This window comes from Cucurbita moschata, unplaced genomic scaffold (genome assembly GCF_002738365.1).
Source record: "Cucurbita moschata cultivar Rifu unplaced genomic scaffold, Cmos_1.0 Cmo_Scf00006, whole genome shotgun sequence".
Taxonomy (NCBI): domain Eukaryota; kingdom Viridiplantae; phylum Streptophyta; class Magnoliopsida; order Cucurbitales; family Cucurbitaceae; genus Cucurbita; species Cucurbita moschata.
Window position 1 is genome coordinate 1,787,131 of NW_019268522.1, and position 23,468 is coordinate 1,810,598.

At 37.4% G+C, this 23,468-nt stretch overlaps 3 protein-coding genes across 6 annotated transcripts in view; 2 read left to right on the forward strand and 1 right to left on the reverse strand.

Annotated features, from left to right (window-relative positions):
• Positions 1-851: 851 nt before the first annotated feature.
• Positions 852-8,304, reverse strand: LOC111443950 (probable Xaa-Pro aminopeptidase P). Its single transcript, XM_023081817.1, has 13 exons — positions 7,894-8,304; positions 6,997-7,122; positions 6,794-6,913; positions 5,841-6,116; positions 5,420-5,592; positions 4,883-5,134; positions 4,480-4,631; positions 4,181-4,371; positions 3,768-3,876; positions 3,496-3,650; positions 3,042-3,134; positions 2,125-2,205; positions 852-1,061 (listed from the first exon to the last, which is right to left on the reverse strand). Exons 1-13 carry the CDS (start codon positions 8,227-8,229, stop codon positions 990-992), a joined length of 2,136 nt encoding a protein of 711 aa, XP_022937585.1. The 5' UTR covers positions 8,230-8,304; the 3' UTR covers positions 852-989.
• A 1,726-nt stretch (positions 8,305-10,030) lies between these two features.
• On the forward strand, positions 10,031-13,459 carry LOC111443952 (F-box protein At1g55000). Its single transcript, XM_023081822.1, has 2 exons — positions 10,031-10,481; positions 12,806-13,459. Exons 1-2 carry the CDS (start codon positions 10,056-10,058, stop codon positions 13,190-13,192), a joined length of 813 nt encoding a protein of 270 aa, XP_022937590.1. The 5' UTR covers positions 10,031-10,055; the 3' UTR covers positions 13,193-13,459.
• Positions 13,460-14,697: 1,238 nt separating this feature from the next.
• The window catches only part of LOC111443867 (protein ALWAYS EARLY 2-like), a 16,152-nt gene continuing 7,381 nt past the window's right edge, over positions 14,698-23,468 (forward strand). For 2 of the 4 annotated variants that reach the window (XM_023081693.1, XM_023081695.1), the window contains exons 1-9: positions 14,698-14,837; positions 14,939-15,053; positions 16,516-16,614; positions 16,736-16,798; positions 18,015-18,092; positions 19,432-19,600; positions 21,616-21,860; positions 22,050-22,377; positions 22,585-22,662. In XM_023081693.1, the coding sequence (XP_022937461.1) occupies positions 14,949-15,053; positions 16,516-16,614; positions 16,736-16,798; positions 18,015-18,092; positions 19,432-19,600; positions 21,616-21,860; positions 22,050-22,377; positions 22,585-22,662 (1,165 nt within the window). In that variant the 5' untranslated portion in view covers positions 14,698-14,837; positions 14,939-14,948. Of the gene's footprint in view, positions 14,838-14,928; positions 15,054-16,515; positions 16,615-16,735; positions 16,799-17,170; positions 17,284-18,014; positions 18,093-19,431; positions 19,601-21,615; positions 21,861-22,049; positions 22,378-22,584; positions 22,663-23,468 lie in introns of those variants that run through there. The other 2 variants (XM_023081694.1, XM_023081696.1) reach the window with 2 other exon arrangements.

Consider the following 23,468-nt stretch of genomic DNA (forward strand, 5'->3'; position numbering starts at 1 on the left):
ATCCCTGGATCGTTGGAGAAAGGAACCAAGCATTTCTCAAAGGCATTTTAAAATCGTGAGGCTGACGACGTAACGGACAAAAGCATACAATATCTACATGCAGTAAGGTTGCAATTAAAACTGTGAGACTAACGACGCTTTGTAACGGGCCAATGCGAACAATATCTACTGGTGATGAAGTTAGGTTGTTGTAAATGGTATCAGAGCCTACGATACGGTGCAAGGCACTGGTCGGAGGAGAGCTAGACCCTCTCCATAATAGACACGTTTTAAGACCTTGAGGGGAAGCCCAAAAGAGAAAGTTCGAAGAGAACAATATTGGCTAGCAGGGGACTTGAACTGTTATATATTAATTAGAGTTTATAATATTCGTTTCAATGTACAAAAATTAAGAAAACTAAGATTATGAACTCCTTGAGTTCATAATTTTCATACGAACAGCTTCAATTATTCTAAAAAACAATCGTAAAAGTAAACAAAAAACCTTTGAATTAACAGTTCTACAAACAGTATAGTCAGGAAAAAAGAAAATAGAGGTGGAGGCTAAAGCCCGACTCTGAGGGATTCGCTTAGCTAATCAGTTTGGCATGACCAATAGGGAGAGGAACGAAGCAGCTCGACTGTAAAGGATAGGGAAAGGAACAAAGCAGAGACTATAGGCAGAAATGGAGTGTACATTTCGATTGATACTTCACTGTGTGCTTGCCCTACCACAGAACGGAGACGGGCTCGTCGAAGGAAGGATTAATACATCGAAGCCTGATTGGGATAGATCATTCATACCCTTGTACTTATCCGAGCCTTATCCGAGCAACCTTAATGCTTATCCATACTAGGATTGATCATCTTAATTGCTATAAAATACTCAGACCTTTTAAGTTCAAACCCATTTCAGCATTAGGTGTAGAGAGTACATATCATTTCTACATCTGATTCAATGGCCATAAATTACACAGCATTCACACATTCTGTCAAACAAAAGCAAAGAATCAGGATTTTGCAATCAGCCGAGTGTTGTTCCACAGCCATTGGCGAGCAGAACCTTCGAGCAATGGAGAAACCTGTACAAACCATATATGAGTAAATTTACTTTGAGAAGTGAAGCCGTTCTCATAATCATATTAAAACAGTGAATCCCGAATCCCGAAGCTTCTACAGTGGTATAATTTTGTCCCCTTTGAACTGTATCTAATTTAAATTTGTATAGTTTTTGTAACGGTCCAAGCTCACCGCTAGTAGATATTGTCTTTTTTGGGCTTTTCCTCAAAGTTTTTAAAACATGTATGCTAGAGAATGGTTTACACACACTTATAAAAATGTTTCGTTGTCTTCCCCAACCGATGTGGGATCTCACAATCCACCACCCTCCGGGCCCAGCGTTCTCGTTGGCACTCATTCCCTTCTCTAATCGATGTGGGACTCCCAATCCACCTCCTTTGGGGCCCAACGTCCTTGCTGGCACACCGCCTCATGTCCACCCCCTTTGGGGCTCAGCCTCCTCACTAACACATTGCCTGTTGTCTGGCTCTTATACCATTTGTAATGGTCCAAGCCCAGCGCTAACAGATATTGTCTACTTTAAGATTTCCCTTTCGGGCTTTCCCTCAAAGTTTCTAAAACATATTTGCTAGAGAGAGGTTTGCTAGAGAGAGGTTTTCACACCCTTATAAAGAATGTTTTGTTCTCCTCCCCAACCGATGTGGGATCTCCCAGTTTTACTTTCAATTCTATCCAAAAGGGTTCACACCAATAAAAACAACGTCTTTGATTGGTTCGTGCTTCTTCTTCACCTCTTGAGGGACTACTTGTCATGACTCTGATCTAAATTTGCATAGTTTTACTTTCAATTCTATCCAAAAGGGTTCACAAAAATAAAAACGCCATCTTTGATTGGTTCATGCTCTTCCTCGCCCCTTAACAGACTACTTGTCATGACTCCTAACAAACTTCAGATGTTCTTCCCATTTTTGTAAATTTTGATTTGAAGTAAACAATAATCTTAATCTATGATCATTGTTCTTAAAAATACTTCTAGAAATAGAAACAGAAAACTGTTTTGTACGCTCCAAACAATCGATGTGAAATTAGATAACCAGGATAACAATGGTGGTATGAATGTCAAACCTTTTCCCAGACTTGTGAATGGTAATCATTCAGCCAATTGACTTCCGCAACAGAGAGCAAAGAGATATCAACCATTTTAGTCTGCATAAGAAAACAGGCAAAAAGAAACGTTCAAAACAGGGCACATAGAAGCCTTCAATCAACAGACTGGAGGCAGGCCACATAGAAGCCTTCAATCATTTTAAACTACAATGATGCAAGCGTTTTCTTTTCTTTTTTTGTAAGAAGAGGAACAAATTTGATTGATGAATGAAACAACGGAGTAGAAACTCCGACCACCGAACACCGAACACCGAACACCTAACACCTAGAGGTGAATTATAAGGAAGTTCTCCAATTTGTAATCTACAAAGTAAGACTATAGGCAGAAAAAGGATGTTTGCTTTTACATACATGGCATGAAAGAAAATTTAATCCATAAAACTATCAAAAGTAGAGAAAGGGTGTCTTAAAGTTCGTCCATTCATCTCGCCCCCAATGATGATGTAAGCGTTGTTTTCACTAAGAAACAAAACCATATCGATAAATTACGACTCAAAATCATAAGAGAACAATGAGGCTTCCTTTAATATCTGATTCCAGTGTGTTTTTTTAAACAAGATATGAACAACTTTTAATGTTAAGTCTCAGAATTAATTCAGAAGCCTACAACGCAACGTGCAGTGAATATGGTGAATGCATTATGCCTGCTAACTGCTAAATCCTAGTTAGAGGCAAGACAACAGCATAAATCCAGATACATCGGACAGTCCACGTTCTAATGTTTTTATTATTTTCCCTTAAACATTATACCTTAAAGGCCAAGCATAGATGCTCCTATGTTGATTCCTAGAACAACATTGTCATATTCCCTAGTTGTTTTTTCTCGTCTATTACACATCTGTATAATTTTCATTATTTATGACCAACTTGTTTACCTGAATGGGTACAAACGTGAGTTTTTCAAATCCTAAATATCCAATGCCTCCAAAACAGTTTGGAGTTTTAGCGTCCCTCACGACAAGGAGATTCTGCAGAAGAACACCAAAATCACAAGAAGAACAATGAGAAAAAACATAAGCAGAAAGCTACAAAAGACCATAAGAGTATTTCAATCTCTGTAAAACGAGTGAAGGAACGTAAACTCGAACATTCTGTTTCTCTACAGCAATCCTAGTAAGAAAGATGTTGAAGATGCAAGGATAGTAGAAAAGACTTTGGAGTCTGTGAAGAAAAGGTTGAGCTATTTCACATTTAAAATATAGATAAGTTCCAAGACTACACCCATAAAAGAAATAATGAGACACATCCATCCTTGGTTCAGTTTATGCATCAATTCCAATTAATTAGTCTAGTCTACACACCTAAACATTCTCATTTCATTAGTTTTACCTCAATTCTAATACCAAAAGAGTGGTCTTCGTAGTAGCCTGGTTCGTTGCTAACGATCATTCCATCTTGTAAGCCAGTCATATTCCCAAATCGGAAGCTTATACTTTGGGGTCCCTCGTGTACATTTAGTGCAGCCCCTACACCATGGCCAGTCCCTGAAAGACAAGGGAGAGGGAAAAAATAAAATAAAATACCTAATCTATATTTCTAATCAAGTCAAACTACGTTTAAGTGTTTTGCACACAAGAGCATTAATCAACAGAAAGAAATACCATGCCGATAATCAAGCCCAATTTTCCAGAGAGAGGAACGAGCAAATGCATCCAATACGAAACCAGGGGTATGCTGAGGAAACACTGCTTGATCTAAAGCTATATGGCCCTGCAATTGTTTAATATTTCAGAATGAAGCAAGATATGCCAATGATATCATACACAAAAATGAAACAAGAGGTGGGATGGGAGGTAGGCAGTATAAGATCCATGATAGTTTTAACTTTCCGTGTTTGAACAGCAGAAATGATGAGCATTTTTTAGTTGACTAAGTGAATAAATGTTTTTCAACATCTAACAGAGGTTGTTCGGAAAATAAACAGCCATAATAATAAGTCCTCCATGGAACTCCATTTGGTACAGATGCAATTTCATACATTATTACAGAAATGTGGCAAATGGAGATTTCATACTTGTAGGACTCTCGTAAAGCACTCTTTCTGATAAGTGATTGGTTCACCAAAATGTACTGTACGAGTTATATCGGTTGTTCCATCAACATATTGCGCTCCACTATCCAACAGAAAAAGTTTATTTGCATCCACAACAGAACAATCACTAGGTTCTGGTTTATAGTGTATGATTGCACCATTTGCACCAGAGGCTGAAAAGGCATTACAATAATAAGTAATGAAGCTGGAGAAACTGAGAACAGGACCATTTAATCAAACAACAGATTTGCAAAAAAAAATGCATAAGGAATTTTATATACCACTAATAGTATCGAAACTCGTGTCAACAAAACCATCTTGCTTTTTACGAAATTCCAGAAGTTTGTCAGCAACTTCTACCTCCGTTAGTTTGACACCATTGAGAATTTCCTCCTCCAACCAGGACCAGAATTGAGCAAGAGCAGCAGCATCTCTACACAGAAAATATTGTACCACATATTCACTAAACAAAATAACTTGTTTTAATATATTAAGAGCATTTGCAATATATGGTGCTGAAAAACAAGAATGATTAGCGAATACGCATATCCAAAATGGATAAGTTGTAGGCTAGCTGGTCATTAGTTACCATATCAAAAGTTATTTCAAGTGGCGTGACATATTTATTACAGTATTACACAATCAAGGGCAAAGGAAAATATTGATGACAGAACACAATGTTACCTCAAATGAGAATTCCGCATCCCTTCTAACTCAGCATGATTTTTTACGGCCTTCGCTATTGAAACAGGAGATGACTTATAGACTCCAGTAGGTCCAACATGACTATTTGAGGTCTCAGAAGTCTTATCCTTGCTTTTTCTTTTATTCCCAAGGCGTATAAAGTACTTATCACATGCATTCCTATAAGCATTTGCAATTGCAGCATTGACTGATACTGGGTCCAGCCAGAGATTAGCTCCCTTTTCTGCCAAACTGAAAAGAATTCAGCCATCATTGAAATAAAGGTATGACCATGAAAGAATGTGAGAGTTCATATTTCATTCTTTTTCCATAACCCTAAGAATAACTGATAGTGAAACTTGCTCATGAAAGTTTCAATATATTTCATATTAAAACGTAAGCTCTGTTTAATATAATGCGGATTCAACTTCCATGTAGAAAATGTATCAGAAAGCTAAAATTGTTTAAACTAATATAGAATACTATCCCCATCCTATAACATACTCAGAGGAAAAAGTTTCAATCGACGAAACTTACTTTTCAATTTCCGAAATAATAGAATCATATGGTCTTAACTCAACTCCTGCACTTTTCAAGTGATCCATCACCTCTGATGAGACTTTAGAAGTATCTACAAACAGTTTTGCTCCATCCATTTCAACTATCAGGTATGCATACATAACAGGTGAGTTTGGAACATCACTTCCTCTCTGCAAAGTTATGGAAAAATTACAGAGATATTCTACTGAATACCATTCATTGTTAGTAATAGAAAAAAGACAGAATCACATTCTTCGAGTTCACTAACTTGAAGATAAGAAGATTAAAAAAATTAATGAAGACAGGAGGGATTGTAGATTGCAGTTAAAATTTTGGAGAACCATAACATTTCACCTTTAGTTATTTTAGTAACAACAAGATTATCAAATGAAAATGTCAGGAACAGATAGAACTTTACCAAGTTCAACAGCCAGGCAATTTCATCAAGCATAGATATAATGATTGCAGATGAACCAGCTTCTCCAAGCTCAGACCTCAAAGAAGCCAACTTTGATGCAACATCTAAACCAGCATACTTAAGATCATGCACTCTTATAGGCCCTTTGGGTGGCTTTGGTCTTGATTCTTTCCATATTTCATCGACGAGATTGTAATCATATAGGTAAACGAGCTTATGATTCTTCCTCGAAATGGTCTCCTTCAAATCTTCTGCAGCATCGGCAGAAAACAGAAACTGCTCCCTTCACAAAATCAATAGGTGGCATTAGATAGGAAGAAGTAGACAAAACTAAAACATTACGTGGTTATAGAATTGTGTGAGATCCCACGTCGGTTGGGGAGGAGAACGAAACACCCTTTATAAGGGTGTGAAAACCTTTCCCTAGCAGACACGTTTTAAAAACTTTGAGGGGAAGCCCGAAAGCGAAATCCCAAAGAGAATAATATCTGCTAGCGGTGGGCTTGGGCCGTTACAAATGATATCAGAGCCAGACACCGGGCGATGTACCAGCGAGGAGGTTGTTCCTCGAACGGGGGTAGACACGAGGTGGTGTACCAGTAAGGCCGCTAGGCCCCAAAGGGGGTGGATTTGGTAGGGGTCCCACGTCAATTGGAGAAAGGAACAAGTGTCAGCAAGGACGCTGGGCCCTGAAGGGGGGTGGATTGTGAGATTCCACATCGATTGGGGAGGAGAACAAGACACCCTTTGTAAGGGCGTGGAAACTTTTCCCTAGCAGATGCGTTTTAAAAACCTTGAGGAAAAGCCCGAAAGGGAAAGCCTAAAGAGGACAATATCTGCTAGCGGTGGGCTTGACCGTTACAAATTGAGAAGCAAAATTCAAAACAAAGTTAAATTTGGAAAAGAGGACAGGAGAAAACATCTTAAAAGAATGCACAAGAAAAATTTCTCACAGGATCAATTCCAACTACACCACCAGGAGCTAGAGTATCAGCAAGCCATTCACTTGGGGTCGGCACGCCATGATTTCCAGCTCGCATGAGAATCCAACTGGAGCTTAGCTGCTTCTCTGCCTAATCATCAATAACAGGGAAATTATTCTCACTATCTATACATGGCCAAGTAACAAGAAAGTATGAAAAGTTCAATCTTCAACCTGAAGAAAATACCGTCCATCCGTCCAAAGTGCTGCTTGGTCCTTCGTGACAACAGCAGTTCCAGCACTGCCGGTAAATCCAGATATATAGGCCCTCCTCATGTAACATTCTCCAATGAATTCACTCTGAAAACAGCAACAAAATAGAACGTTCATAAAAATTCAAACAAACATGGGCCAATTGAGTAACACGTCCAAACAAATTTTTCCACAACACAGCATAAGAGGACGGTTAGATGAACACCACTCTCCACAATGGTATGATATTATCCACTTTGAGCATAATCTCTCGTGGCTTTGCTTTGGGCTTCCCCAAGAGGTCTCACACCAATGGAGATAGTATTCTTTGATTATAAATCCATGATCATTCCCTAAATTAGCCGATGTGGGACTTTCATCCAACACCTCCCCTCGAACAAAGTATGCCTCCCCTTAATCGAGGTTCGACTCCTTTTCTTTTCGAGTCCTTTATTCGACATTTGAGGATTCTATTGACATGGCTAAGTTTAGGGCATGGCTTTGATACCAAGTTAAATGAACACCACTTTCCACAATGGTATGATATTGTCCACTTTGAACATAAGCTCTCGTGGCTTTGCTTTGGGCTTCCCCAAAAGGCCTCGCATCATTGGAGATAGTATTCTTTGATTATAAACCTACGATCATCCCCTAAATTAGCCGACGTGGGACTTTCATACAAAACCTCCCCACTTTCATCCAACAAGGACATTGATTAAAAAAAAACAGCAGCATAAAGTCTTAGTTACTCGAATTTCTCCTAATCAAAACAAAAATATCCTCCAGGACAAACGCTGCACAATTGAGCAACACATTCAAATGAATTTATGCTCCAACGATACGGAAAATAACCAGGCGAAGCGAAATTACAAAACCGACCTGGTGAGCGTCCTGCGAGGGGATTACGTAAGCGTCGATATCAATGCCAGGTTTCGAGAACAACTTACGGAGAGCCTGAAGCTTGGAATCGGACTCATCCTTCGAGCGGGTGTTTCTGAGGTCCGAGGAAGGCTTGGCGGTGATGAAGGAGCAGCTTCTGATGGTGGAACGTCGTAGTCGGCGGGAAATGGCGGCGAAAACAGGGGATTGAGGATTGAAATAAGGGGAAATTGGGAAGGTTGAAGAGATGAAACGGAGGTAGAGAGAGCTTGAAGATGAAGAAGAAAAGGATGAGAATGAAAGAGGACGAATCGCTTGCGATGGTAGCGAGTGCATCGTTTGAGAGAGAAGATAAGGTCACTCCGCCCTGCAAGCAACTTCGTCCCGCCGGTCCGGCCGCCAGATTTTATCGATTTTCTTTTTTCTTTTAATTAAATAATTAAATTATATTTTTAATATTTTAATGGAAAATCATAATCGAAAAATCTTAAAATTAATTATAAAATAAAATAAAATATCACTCTAAATATTAAATAAAAGGGTTAAAACTAATAATTTCAAATAAAATAAAATATCGCACTCACAAATCATTCCAAAACAATATAGAATTCGTGATCCGAATGGAAATTCTCGTGTACACGTACACGAGCTTCGTAGCACTCGACATGATTTTTTAGGTGACTATATTCACTTATATAGTAAGGCGGGTCACATTGCTACCCTAATTTGCGTGCGTCATACGTGTGACCCGCACGAGAACCATGTGCACGAGTGTCGTAGCATTTGACATGACTTTTAGGTGACGACATTCACTTATATGATAAGGCAGGTCACGTTGCTACCCTTAAATTACATGCATCGTACGTGTGACCCGAACATAACTTGTGTACCACGTGCACGAGTTTCGCAGTACTCTACATGATTTTTAGGTGACGACATTCACTTATATAGTAAGGCAAGTACATTGCTACCCTAATTTGCGTGCATCGTACGTGTGACCCGCACAAGTACCATGTGCATGAGTTTCGTAGCATTTGACATGATTTTTAGGTGACGACATTCACTTATATGGCAAGGTGGGTCATATTGCTACCCTAATTTGTGTGCATCGTATGTGTGACCCACACAAGTACTATGTGCACAAGTTTCGTAGCATTTGACATGATTTTTAGGTGACGACATTCACTTATATAGTAAGGTGGATCACATTGCTACCCTAATTTGCCTGCATCGTACGTGTGACCTGCACGAGTACCATGTGCACGAGTTTCGTAGCATTTGACATGATTTTTAGGTGATGACATTTACTTATATGGCAAGGCGGGTCACATTGCTACCCCTAAATTGCATGCATCGTACGTGTGACTCGAACGTAACTCGTGTACCATGTGCACGAGTTTCATAGCATTTGACATGTTTTTTAGGTGACGACATTCACATATATAATAGGCGGGTCACATTTCTACCCCTAATTTGTGTGCATCGTACGTGTGACCCGAACAAAACTCGCGTACCACGTACACGAGTTTTTTGGCATTCGCTTGACAATCTTCATTTATATAGTTAGGTATGTCACGTTATTCACATACCTAGTATCCACATTACATCTTACTTGCAGCCTTCAAAACGTTATATTATTAATAAATTAACAGTTGAACCGACAATAATGATTATAAATGCCACAAAAACAAAACTACACAAAATTTATCCGAATTTAGAATAAAAATTATATATAATTTAGAAAATCTCTTTGAAAATATATTTATATTAAGTGACACAGAAAGACGATGAATACAATCTCGACCCCGACCTCAGTTATTTAACAAGGAGAAATCTATATTTGCTCTCTCCTCCATTCCTGGAATTTCACCTGTCGGGAGCGAGTCCCCACAATTTTTCGATACCACAAGTTAAATAGACATCTGTAATTACTATCTTTATAACGTGAGTTTTAAGTTTTAAAAATTATGTTTATTTTGTCATATATTTTAATAATAAAAATAATATTAATATATATATATATAATATTTTTTTTGTCGAATGGACGATTATAGCCCTAATTTTGAACATATTCTCAATCCTACCCCTCATTATCCAAAAGTAATTTGATCAAATAAAGACTAACTAATAATAACCATTCGTCTCTCTCTCTCTCTCTCTAAATGGGGTGCTGTTGCGACGAAGATGACGACGTTGAGATCCTGAGGCATCTTCATCCCTCACCGACCGTTCAGTCTCCGCCGCAGCAGCAGCCTACGCTACCGGATTCTTCCACTGCCGTTCTGTCTCCGATGAACTCTCACTTCTTCGCCCTCTCATGCCGCGACATCCTTCGCCTCATCTTTGAGAAGCTTTCCATCCCCGACTTGGCTCGTTCCAGCTGCGTTTCCCGTCTCTGGAACTCTGTTGCTTCCGATCAGGAAATTGTTTCCGGTGCTTTCAAAGCGCCGTGGAAGGTGAAGGATGTAATAGGGAAGCCGAGCTCCGGGAGCTTCTGGAGAGATAATTGTCTTGGAAAGTTTGCGATCTCTCATCGGATTCTCCGCGGCGACAGCTTGGCTAGTCTTGCCGTTAAGTATTCGGTTCAGGTATGCGCTTCGAAAACTGTTTAATTCATATGAAATTGACTGGAAACAGTAGGACGAGTATAATTTTTGTAGAGTTTTTTAGTTTTGAGGAGTTGCGATCATCAATTTTCTTTGATTGTACTTTCCATCTGGCTGGAGTTTAATCTTGTTCGTCTGAAGAACAAGATTGTCAGACGGTTTTATCGCTGTTCAAACTTCAAAAGTCCTCTTAGTGAGTCCTTTATTTGTTGAAGGGTTTGAACTTCCCAAAAGGCCTCGTACTAATAGAGAGAGTATTTTTTTATTATAAACCAAAGATCATTCCCTAAATTAGCCGATGTGGGACTTTCATCATCCAACACCTCGCCTCGAACAACGTACGCCTCCCCTTAATCGAGGCTTGACTTCTTTTTCTTTTGGAGTCTTAGTCATTTTTTACTATGTCTTCGAGGAGGCTCGACTTCTTTTCTTTTGGAGTCCTTTGTTCGACATTTGAGGATTTACCAATCTATTGGCACGACTAAGTTTTAGGGCATGACTTTGATACCATGTTAGACGAACACAACTCTCCACAATGGTATGATGTTGTTCACTTTGAGCATAAGCTCTCATGGCTTTGCTTTGGGCTTCCCCAAAAGACCTCATACCAGTGGAGAGAGTATTCTTTGATTATAAACCCATGATCATTCTCTAAATTAGCCGATGTGGGACTTTCATCATCTAACACCTCCCCTCGAACAAAGTACACCTCCCCTTAATCGAGGCTTGACTCCTTTTTCTTTTGACCATGCCTTCGAGGAGGCTCGACTCCTTTTCTTTTGGAGTTCTTTGTTCGACATTTGAGGATTTACCAATCTATTGGCATGACTAAGCTTTAGGGCATGGCTCTGATACCATGTTAGACGAACACGACTCTCCACAATGGTATGATGTTGTCCACTTTGAGCATAAGCTCTCATGGGTTTGCTTTGAGCTTCCCCAAAAGGCCTTATACCAATGGAGAGAGTATTCTTTGATTATAAACTCATGATCATTCCCTAAATTAGCCGATGTGGGACTTTCATCATCCAACACCTCCCCTCGAACAAAGTACGCTTCCCCTTAATCGAGGCTCGTCTCCTTTTTCTTTTGGAGTCTTAGTCATTTTTTACTATGCCTTCGAGGAGGCTCAACTCCTTTTCTTTTGGAGTTCTCTGTTCGACATTTGAGGATTTACCAATCTATTGGCACGACTAAGTTTTAGGGCATGACTCTGATACTATGTTAGACGAACACGACTCTCCACAATGGTATGATGTTGTCCACTTTGAGCATAAGCTCTCATGGTTTTGCTTTGGGCTTCCCCAAAAGGCCTCCTACCAATGGAGAGAGTATTATTTGATTATAAACCCATGATCATTCCCTAAATTAGCCGATGTGGAACTTTCATCATCTAACACCTCTCCTCGAACAAAGTACGTCTCCCATTAATCGAGGCTTGACTCCTTCTTTTGGAGTCCTTTGTTCAACATTTGAGGATTTACCAATCTATTGGCACGACTAAGTTTTAGGGCATGACTCTGATACCATGTTAGACGAACACGACTTTCCACAATGGTATGATATTGTCCACTTTGAGAATAAGCTCTCATGGCTTTGCTTTGGACTTCCCCAAAAGGCCTCATACCAATGAAGAGAGTATTCTTTGTTCGTAGTTTTTTTCCCAGCTCCCTAATCCTCGTAAATTGTAAAATATCAATCCAGAAGGATCAAGTATAATCGTTGAAATCAACCTTTTTGATATTGTTCTCGATGGCTATGGACTCTGGTGTAATTTATTTCACAAATATACTGTTATTTTCTTGTATTGATTTCGCAAACATATTGTTCTCGATGGTTATAGACTTTGGTATGTCGATTTCGTAAATGTATTGTTCTTGATGGCTACCGACTTTGGTGTGTCGATTTCGTAAATGTATTGTTCTTGATGGTTACAGACTTTGGTGTGTCGATTTCGTAAATGTATTGTTCTTGATGGTTACAGACTTTGGTGTGTCGATTTCGTAAATGTATTGTTCTTGATGGTTACAGACTTTGGTGTGTTGATTTCGTAAATGTATTGTTCTTGATGGCTACCGACTTTGGTGTGTCGATTTCGTAAATGTATTGTTCTTGATGGTTACAGACTTTGGTGTGTTGATTTCGTAAATGTATTGTTCTTGATGGTTATAGACTTTGGTGTGTCGACTTCATAAATGTATTGTTCTTGATGGTTACAGACTTTGGTGTGTTGATTTCGTTAATGTATTGTTCTCGATGGTTATGGACCTTGTTGTTTTGATCTCGTATATACACTGTTCTCATAGGTCATAGACATAAAACGTCTAAACAACATGATGAGCGACCATGGCATATACTCAAGAGAAAGATTGCTAATCCCCATTGGCAATCCCAACATACTTATAAACAGTATATGCTACATCGAGATGGACGCTATTGCGAAACGGGAAGTTGCAACGTTGTATTTAGATGGCATCCCCACGACCCATCATTTATATGGTAAGGAGACGAATGATCAGGGTATGTCCTCTGTTCAAGTGAAGAAACGAGTACTCCATTCGTTGAGTCGGAGCATGATGGTCGACGACGAAACCGCTCAATATTACTTATCCATTTCCGATGGCGATCCTCGAGCTGCTCTCACAGAATTCGCCGAAGACATCAGGTGGGAGAGGCATATGGGCATGGCCTAGTTTCAGAAATACAGATTGTTGCTCGGAGTAAAGATCACCCGTAAACTAGCGTGGAATACGGTTGCGTTCGACTGGAACGTGTTTATCTTCTCGACCTCGACAAAGAAGGATCAGCCAAAGAATTCATTTTCAGCCCCATTTCACCAATTGGTATGTATATGTTGCTGCTCTATTTCGCAACTGTATGAATCATTACCAGTAATATAACAGTGTGAATATTAGTATTGTTTTCCACTGAGTATGAATGCTTATATGACTTCACCATTATCTCTTCTTACTCTTCATTCATTCATAGTTGTTTTATTTTTAGATTATTGGGAAGTTTCTACCCGACGTCTCGACACAAATCAAGATTGGGTCGTATAGATAAGAAAACTCCATGACATACTTCGATTGAAAAATGAGTCTTTTTGAATAAATCGTGATTTTACTTAGCTTGTCTCTCCACGACTTTCCGGACCAATCAACCAGTGTCCTAGTAAGGAGGAACGAGTAGCTTATGAATTCGATCAAATGAGTCTTTTTGAGTAAACCGATAGCATCAACGACCTGTCTTACAACTGCGTTTATGATAAACATAGTGTCCTTGTAAGGAGGAACGAGTAGCTTATGAGTTCGATGAAGCACATTCAATTGTTTAAGGTTTTCATATCGTTAGCATAATAAAGAATTCAATACGTGTGTTCAAAAGACTCGAGAGTTTGAAAATTTTAAATTTTAGATTTTTAGTTTGAGTTTTAGGTTGAATTATCAATTTATTTCAATTTGGGTGCGTTTAAATAAATGAATAATTACTTTTTAATATTTATGCACATTTTTCTATAATTTTATTTAATTCCAAAATTATTTTTTAAATTATTTATTCTCCAATTTAATTTTTCATACTGAAAAAAAAATCAACATTATGTTTTTTTTAATTAAAATACAAAAAATTAAATCAATAATCCAAACTAACCTCGACCCAATATTTTTATGATTGAGTACGTTATTTAATAATAATTAATCACTTAGTTGGGTTAAACAGTTTACAATCGGAACAATTCAGCTAAGTTTAAATAATGTCTCGAGTCAACCTGATCCAATCCATAAACATTGTTAACTGTGATATAAAAAGACATGACGACTAAAATTTGAATTAAATATAAAAAAAACATTTAAAAAAATCAACGTTCTATAAAATTTTCTACAATATTTTTTTAACGTTAAACATATAATTTCTTATATTTTTATTGGTTATCGAATAATTTTTTTATTGAGTTAAATTACAAGTTTATTGCATAATCTTTATATATTTATTTATTTATATATATTTAATGTAGATGCATGAATTTTTAAATTTATATATAATATATAAAATTTTATTTATATATACTTAATTATTATTATTTAATTCTAATTATCATGAGTAAATAAAAGTCTAAAATTTGAAACTAAATTTGTAATTTATTTATTTAATTTTTTTCTTCCACAAATTTAGGATTATTTATTCTCTTTTTCACCGGAGAATTCAAAATTCGGCGGTCCTCTCATCCGCATTTGAAAAAGCCGCCGGATCTTCATCATCTTCCGGGAGAAACTTCCCCAATGCTCCACCGACAGGCATTTAGAGATGGGCGCTTAAAGAGTTAATCGACGGACAAGCCCGGTATTTCCACCATGTTTAGTCTTGATTTTCTTGCGTTTATACTTCATCTTGAAAGCTGCATTGCGTATCTTATTCTCACCAATTGCTTTAGCGGCTTACAGATAAAATTCAATGGCGCCTCCAAAGAAATCCACGAGTCGAAACAAAAGAATCCTTCATTCAAATAATCCCTCGGCTGAAAAAAGTTATACGAGCTCGCAAAGAAGCAAGAAACGAGTAATGCTATCCCGTCTCTTCTAAGTTCTGAATTTCTGAGAATTTTTTGTTGTCTGACTAGATTTTAGTTCTACTTTTAGTTGTGAATGTAAATTTCTATTGTTTCCGATAGGAATAACGACTCTCCACAATGGTATGATATTGTCAACTTTGAGCATAAGTTCTCATGGCTTTGCTTTGGGCTTCCCAAAAGGCTATGTACCAATGAAAATATATTTCTTACTTATAAACCCATGTTTCATCCTCTAAATTAGCAAGGTGGGACTCCCTTCCAAAAATCCTCAACAGTCCTTCCCTCGAACAAAGTACACTACAAAGCCTTCCTTGAGGCCTATGGAGCCCTCAAACAGCCTTCCCTTAATCGAGTCTCGACTCCTCTGGAGCTCTCAAACAAAGTACACCATTTGTTCGACACTTGAGTCAGTTTTGATTACACCTTCGAGGCTCATAACTTCTTTGTTCGACTTTTGAGGATTCTATTGACATGACTAAGTTAAAGGCATGGCTCTGATACCATGTTAGGAATAACGACTTTCTACAATGGTATGATATTATCCACTTTGAGCATAAGCTCTCATGACTTTGCTTTGGGATTCCCAAAAGGCCTCATACCAATGGAGATTTATTTCTTACTTATAAACTCATGATCATTTTCTAAATTAGCAACGTGGGATTCCCTCCCAACAATCTTCAACAGTCCTTCCCTCGAACAAAGTACACTACAGAGCCTTCCCTGAGGCCTATGGAGCCGTTAAACAACCTCCCCTTAATCGAGGCTCGACTCCTTCTCTAGAGCTCTCAAACAAAGTACACCATTTGTTCGACACTTGAGTCACTTTTAACTACACCTTCGAGGCTCACAACTTGTTTGTTCAACTTTTGAGCATTCTATTGACATGACTAAGTTAAGGGCATGACTCTGATACCATGTTAGGAATAACGACTTTCTACAATGGTATGATATTGTCCACTTTGAGCATAAGCTCTCATGGATTTGCTTTGGGCTTCCCAAAAGGCCTCATCCCAATGGAGATGTATTTCTTACTTATAAACTCATGATCGTTCTCTAAATTAGCCAATGTGGGACTTCCTCCCAACAATCCTCAACGGTTTCTCTCAGTAAGATTAAGTTTGGAGACCAAATACAGAGAAGAATGGAGTAGGCCGTCGATTTCAATTTTGATTTTAGCTTCAGGACACCCCGAGAGTATCTGTCAGTAATTTACACCTTTTAAGGGGTATAAGAAACAGTGCAGATGTTCATACGTTGATATACTACAAAATACCTCATTAAAAAGGCAGGATTTTATCTTATTTTTTTGATGATGGTGGTGCTGGTGTGTGAATTTTTCATTAAAAGCTGTTCAATAAAGTGTTCTTCACCATTTCTATCTATTTCAAGGTTGAAGAATCTCATATCTGTGGTCCTGATTGTTATATTGCCTTTATAACCTTATGACAGAAGAAGAACTTGTGTGAGAAGTTGGGACCTCGATGGAGCACGAGGGAAATTGAGATTTTTTATGAAGCGTACAGAAAATATGGACAAGACTGGAAAAAGGTACGTCTGTTTATAACACTTCAACTAGTTCTCTCAATATTTTGTATTCTGTTGTGCACCATATCTCATAAATCTTATGTTCTTATATATTTTTAATTATTTTCCTCTTTAACGTTTTCAGGTGGCTTCTTCTACGTATGGTAGATCAATTGAGATGGTAGAGGCTCTTTACAATATGAACAGGGTATGCAAAGTCCTTATATGCTTCAAATTCTAACGGTTACCTTTATGATGTGCTTTCTCCCCCTCCGCTGACTACATGAGCAATATTTTAATATTATTTAAGCGCTTAATGTTGCAATGTTGCTCTTTTTTTTTTCCTTTTTCTTTTATATAAGTTGACTTCTTCCTTTTTGTATATGTACATGTCGTGACTATTGGCTTTCTTCTCACTGATAATTGTTGTTTCCTATGCTAATTTCCTCAATGGTTCACAGAATTTTTATAGACTAGTGTTGGTTCATTTAATCAGTAATTATGATTGAATTGCACTGTTTGTCAACTTTGCATTGGTAAGTGCCTAACTTTTGGGTTTTCTTCAATGGAGAGCCTTCAGGCAAAATCACAAGCTTCAGGGGCTTAGATAAGTGTCTCTTTCTTATCTTCTTGTTGATATCTTCATCAAGGGGGCTAAGGGAAAAACGTAATTGAGGATAACTAAATGTGAGGGTAAGGTCTTACTCATTTCTTCTTCGAAAATGACGAGATTTATTCTTGGTATTGAGTAGATGTTTGAAGCTCATGAAGATTATTTTTGTGTTCAATCGTTTTATGGGCTTGGATTCGACAATTCCGTCTTAGTTTGTCTCGAGTTGTGACTTTGGGTTGATTGATGATTTAACAGGATTATTTCTCAAGAGGAGTTTTAAGGTTATTTTAATCAATATGGTTTATACTCCAATGATTGGAACGCAAAAGTTGTTGCCTTGTTGGAGCTTTTTAAATTTGCTTGACTTCCTTAGTTCAAGCTTTAGTTTCCCTTTCTTTTGATGATAGGAAGCATTTTCTCTTTAGGAGGATAAGTTCATTGCTGCCTCCCTCTTCTTAGCAGTTTTCCCTCGTCTTTACTGTCCCATCTCATTGAAATGGAAGCCTATTATCTCTTTATCCTATCCTTTGATCAATTTGAATTTCAAAAGTAATAAGGACTTCCAGGTTGACTTTCCTTTTGCTATTCCTCAATTGGTTCCATTCTAATCTGGTGGATAAAAGAGTTGGGGTTTTAATACATTTTGTTCTTTTACTTTTCCTTAGGACTAGTTGATTGCCTTTCTTCACAATAATTTTCCTTCACTCTTTAAATGGTGAAGTTTTCTTTTAGTAACTGATAAGCTATGCAATACAATTTTCGTTGGTCCTTAATTAGCTGCTTTTGATTTTGTTATGCCTTTGCTTTCCAGGCATATCTTTCCTTGCCGGAGGGGACTGCATCTGTTGTTGGTCTCATAGCGCCGATGACAGATTACTATAATGTTATGGTGAGCGTGTATTATGTTTTTATTGTCATAAACATAAAATCTTTACTGAATGTCTTAATTGGGCCTTGTTTGTGTCTCTTTCACGTCTTTGGTTTGTTGTTTTGATTAAAAAACAGATAGGTTTATGTCTAGTTCCATTAAACAAGTCCAGCTACCAAAGCAATCATGTATATGTAAAGTAAAAGGATGGACGCTTCAAAGTTCCGAAGGGCTGAAGTAATAAGAACCATTTCTTTAAATTTTTTGAGGGACAAGTCCAAAACAATAGATTTCTTCAAGAGTATTAAGACTTGAGAAATTCTCACTGGAGCTAAATAAAAGATAACTCGAAGTTCAAATATTTCTAGAATGGTTTTAAATGTTTTCTAAGATCATCCAATATAGCTCTATTGTTAGTGTTGATATACCTTGAATATTCCCTTGTCAACAATGTTACACTTATTTACATTTCCTTCAGCAAGTTATCATTGAAACTCTACAATTTGATACATTCAATCCTTTTGTGAATGCCTACTCAATTTGGTCTTGCACCTTCCAGCATTACCTCTCGTTTCAAAATTCTCACCAAGGAGTTGCTTTAGATGGAAAGGAAAGTTGGAGACTTCAAGTGGAAAAAATCTGGTTTAGCTTTCAAGGATTTTTTCTTATTGTTTATGACGTGTAAACACTAATGGTTGAGAGAATGAGAATACTCTATTCCATTCACTAAAGAAATAAATATATACACGTGTACAAGATTAACTTAAGTAGGAAGGACAAACACAACTAATATACTAACAAAATTATAAATTTACTAATATGAAAATTATAACACTCCCCCTCAAGTTAGAGCATATCTATTCATCATGCCCAACTTGTTAGAGAGATAATCTATTTTGGCTCCATTTAATGCTTTTGTGAAGATATGCCCTAATCGTTCAACATTCTTCACATATCTTTTGATACCAAACCTTGATCTTTTCATGTATAAAAGGACAGCTGACCTCGATGTGTTTAGTCGGTGTTGTAGATCAGATCCCAGTTCAATAAGAAGTTGACGTATCCATAATAATTTACATATAAGTTGTGGCATCCCTTTTTATTCTAATTCAATGCTCGAAAGTGACACCACTTTTTGTTTCTTACTCTTCCAAGAAACCAGGTTACCACCCACAAATACACAATATTTTGAAGTTTATCTTCTATCTTTCTTAGAACCTGCCCAATCAGCATGTAACAACACTCTATCTGATGATCTTTGTTTATAAACTGCAACTGCAATGTAACAACACTTCGTTCAATTTTTTTTGTCAATTCATTTGCTTAGAAATTTTAATATAGTCAATTGGTAAATTGACAGGAAGGTAGAGATAGTGAACGTGATAATTATCATGCTTCAGGTTTTCAAGAATCTCCAAAGACTAATCAAGGAAAAGTTCAAATGAGTTTCTCAAATGAAGACTATTGTACTAGTCATTCAGTTGCAGCAAATGGTGGATGTCTGTCTTTGCTTAGGAGTTTATATAATGGTAAGACAATATTGAAATGCTATTGTGCATGAGGGGCTGTTTTCCATGTTTTTGTTTATGATTTTATTGGTAACTAATATATTTATAGGGCCTGCATCTCATAGAGGCTTGAAAATCTATGTTTTCTCACCTGAAGAGCTCTAAAAACATCCTAAAATAAGCAATCAGTCCAAATACCATGAGGTAGCTTAAACAGCTATGCACTGAAGAGCCTTAATTCTACACTTGTTTTTATGATCAAGTAGGAGAAGACTGAGGGCTGCATTAATGGAGATGGGTTATCTATAAAATTCAGGAAGGCCAAACAACTTCCCTCTAAGAAAGGTGGAGAAATTGTACAGGATTTTTCTTGATAAAATGAAAATTAGACATAAAGTTGCAGAAGCTTCCCAATGAGGAACTTATTCGAATGAACCTTATAACCTAAAACTTAGGTGAAAAACTGAAAACTGGACCCACAGAACAATAGAGATCAATGAAAGTAAACAATCCCAAGAAATCTCAATCAAGAACAGCCACTGAATCTTTTCAGCCATATCCCTTTTCAGCCATACGTTGTCAGCACAGGCCATAATTAAGTTAGTATATGCAGAGAGTTGATGACAATTGTTCTAGTACTGCAATGTTGGAGGTCGTACTTGCTGGGACAAAAGTTTGTGGTGTGAACTGACCAAAAGGCCCTTTGTAGTTTGTTAGAGTAAAGGGATGTGGAAATGAAATACCATGGTTGGCAAAGCTTTTAAGGATTTGATTTTGAAATCCACTACTGATCTGGGCTAGAAAACGAAGTTGCTGATGTTTTATCTCACCAACCTATAGTGGTTTAATTAGCAACATTGACTGGCCCTCCTATTCAAGGTTTTCCACAATTGGTAGTCACGGATCACGACATGGTCTTCCTTAGTATTTTTTGGAGTGAACAAGGTTACCTATCATCCCCAAATTAATGGACAAACTCAGCAACTTAATGAGAGGGTGGCTTTCCAAAAGCATCGAATGAGAGGGTGGCTTTCCAAAAGCATCGAATGAGAGGGTGGCTTAGGCAGAATATTGGTAGAGTACCAAATACCACATCGCCATTAATACCACTCCTTTTCATGTTGTCAGGCGAGCACCTCTTCCTGTAATAAATTGTAGCAACAAAAAATTGACTAATGCAACGTTAGAACAATAGCTAACTAAACAAGACATGGCCTTAGATGTGTTAAAAAATAACCATTTGGCTGCTGCTCAGAATTGTATGAAGAAGCTAGCTGATCGAAAGAGGAGGTAGGAAGAGTATCCAATTGTGGAGTGGGTATATCGAAATTCAGGCTGTACCACCCATTATCCTTAGCAAGATGAAGAAATGAAAAGCTGTCACCAACGTATTTTGGACCGTTTCAAGACCTGAAGAATGAAGTATTTGGAGAATGGGAAGTCTTGATTCAATGGAATGGTCTGCCAAAATATGAAGCAACTTGGGAAACGGTCGTCATGATGCAGCAACAATTACTAGTACCTAAGATAAAAAGAACGAGGATGGGCCAGATATGTAATAGCTATTGAGCTTATCTTCATGTTTTACGTTTTGGGGGGAAGGTCAATAGTCATGTTTAGAGTTATTGGCCAAGTTATGGCCCTTAGTTATCCTATTTAATTCTACTTTGGAGTGGGAAGTACACATCTTTTGGAATTGAAGTACAAACACATAGTTCTTTGGTGAGACCATCCCTCTCGAATTGGTTGAAAAGTGCCAGAAGTTTGATATTTGTCCATTAAATTGTCCCTTTGTAATTTTATACTTTACAAATATGTAGAAAAAAAAGCATGAAATTAGTTTGAATATTGACTATTTCTATACACGTTGATGACTGCCAATAAAAAATGTTTTTTTTTTGTAGCTAAAACCTGCATTCTGATAAATGTTTTCTTGGCACTAAAAGCATTGCAAAAATATTTTTTACAATTGTCCTATAACAAGATTAAGAGGACCTAATTTTTATTCAACCTTGGCTGTGACAATCTTCATATAGGTAGCCAGCCTCGTGTTGTGCAGAAAAGGACACCTCGTGTTCCTATTTCATATTCAAATAAAAGAAATGAATGGAAAAACCATGCTTCTGGTAATGAAAGTTCGAAGAAGTCAGAATTTCACGTGAGCAGTGATGAAGTTGCACATGGTGCCACATTAGCTTTGGCTGAAGCCTCACAAAGAGGGGGCACTTCCACAACATCCATGCCTTGCAAAATAAAAGAGAACTTGAAATCCTCATACGAGGTGAGGGGAAGAATGGAATTTCAGTATTCATTGAAGTTTCCTTCAGTAACATTATTGTTTGCTAGTAGTGTTATGCCTAATATTATAATTGTTTATGCAATTAGCACCCACACTCTCCTTTCTTGCTCTTTGGAGATAGTTGGAAACAGTTGAAGCTTCGGATGTTAACTTGGACAGGACTGATTTCAGGTCAGCGGAGGACGTAAAGGAAGACCAATCGAACAATTTAGTTATGATCCTAGCTTGATGGTAGATATAGAGTCTGCAAGGACAGTTAAGGCTCACCACAAGATGAAGAAACGATACAGAAAGGAGAAAGTTTTAGATGATAAAGACAGGCAGTTTCATCAAAGTGTCGATTATTTAACAGAAAATAGACCTGAAGCGCCTATTATGGATGGCGTAGGCAGTCTCAGTGTTCCAGAAGGAAAAGTTGATTCTGAAATTTCAAATGCAGATTGTGAGCTATCATTTCCACTAGTTCAGAAAAAGAAAAGCAGGAAGCAGTCACGTGGAGGTAATTTTGTTGCTCTAGTTTCAATCTGTAGTGTTGTATGCAATGATTGTTTTACATATTAGTTGATGAAAGAGTCAACCGTTCAATTGCTCAACTTGTGGTTGGTTAATTTTCATGATTATCATTGGCTGAACAGAATTGTATATTGTTCTGAACTCTCTGGTTTTTTCATTAAAAAAGTTGCTAATTTGTGGTTTTTCTGAATAGATGGGAACATTGCTGTAGATGCTTTGCAGACCTTAGCTGATTTGTCTTCCGTGATGCCAATTACTGCCATGGAACCAGGTAAATAGATACTTGTTTGTTCTAATTTATCATAGTTTTGGAGTGTGATATGATGGTTTGATATTAATAATAAATTTACATTCTGGTTCCTGCTTGTAGAATAGACACGATGCTTAACATTATTGAATTTGAAAGCTAAACCACTCTGTGGCTATTCTTAACTTTATTCATCCTTTTTTATGTCAACTAACTTTTTATATTCCTCCCATTTCCCCTATTTTTCACTTTTCAAATTTAACCCAAACGTTTATAAAACAACAAAGATTCTAAAAGGATGGCACAAGCAGCCACAAATCAAATTTAATTGCATCAACTGTTCTTATTTGTGCTGTTGGTATGCTCGTTATCTGCGTATTGAAATTGTTGTTCTCGATGGATGGTTGAACAAATACTTCTGTCAAGCAACTTCTTTTTCTTGTAACAAGCTCTTTGGAGTACTGCCTTTCAATATCATTAAAAGAAGTTATGTACTTAGTGGAATAATTTGCCATCTACATTTGGTAATCGATCAAGGTGCTTTTACTCCTAATTGTTCATTACTTGTTTGATAATTCTACTAGTTGTAAAAGGGGAGTTATATGGATGAAGCTAAAGACACAGGCATACTCACTAGACAGTCTCAATGCATATCTAAAAACTTTATTTGCCTCCCTAGGGTGAGAATGATGATTTAGGAAACCTAAAACTTTCGATCGGTTCATGCTTTCTTCCAATATAAGTTTCATTATTGCAGTAAAAATAAAAATATAAGCTTCCTTATTGTGTTTACATATGATGGTTTTTTTTTTTTTTTTTTTTTTTTTTTT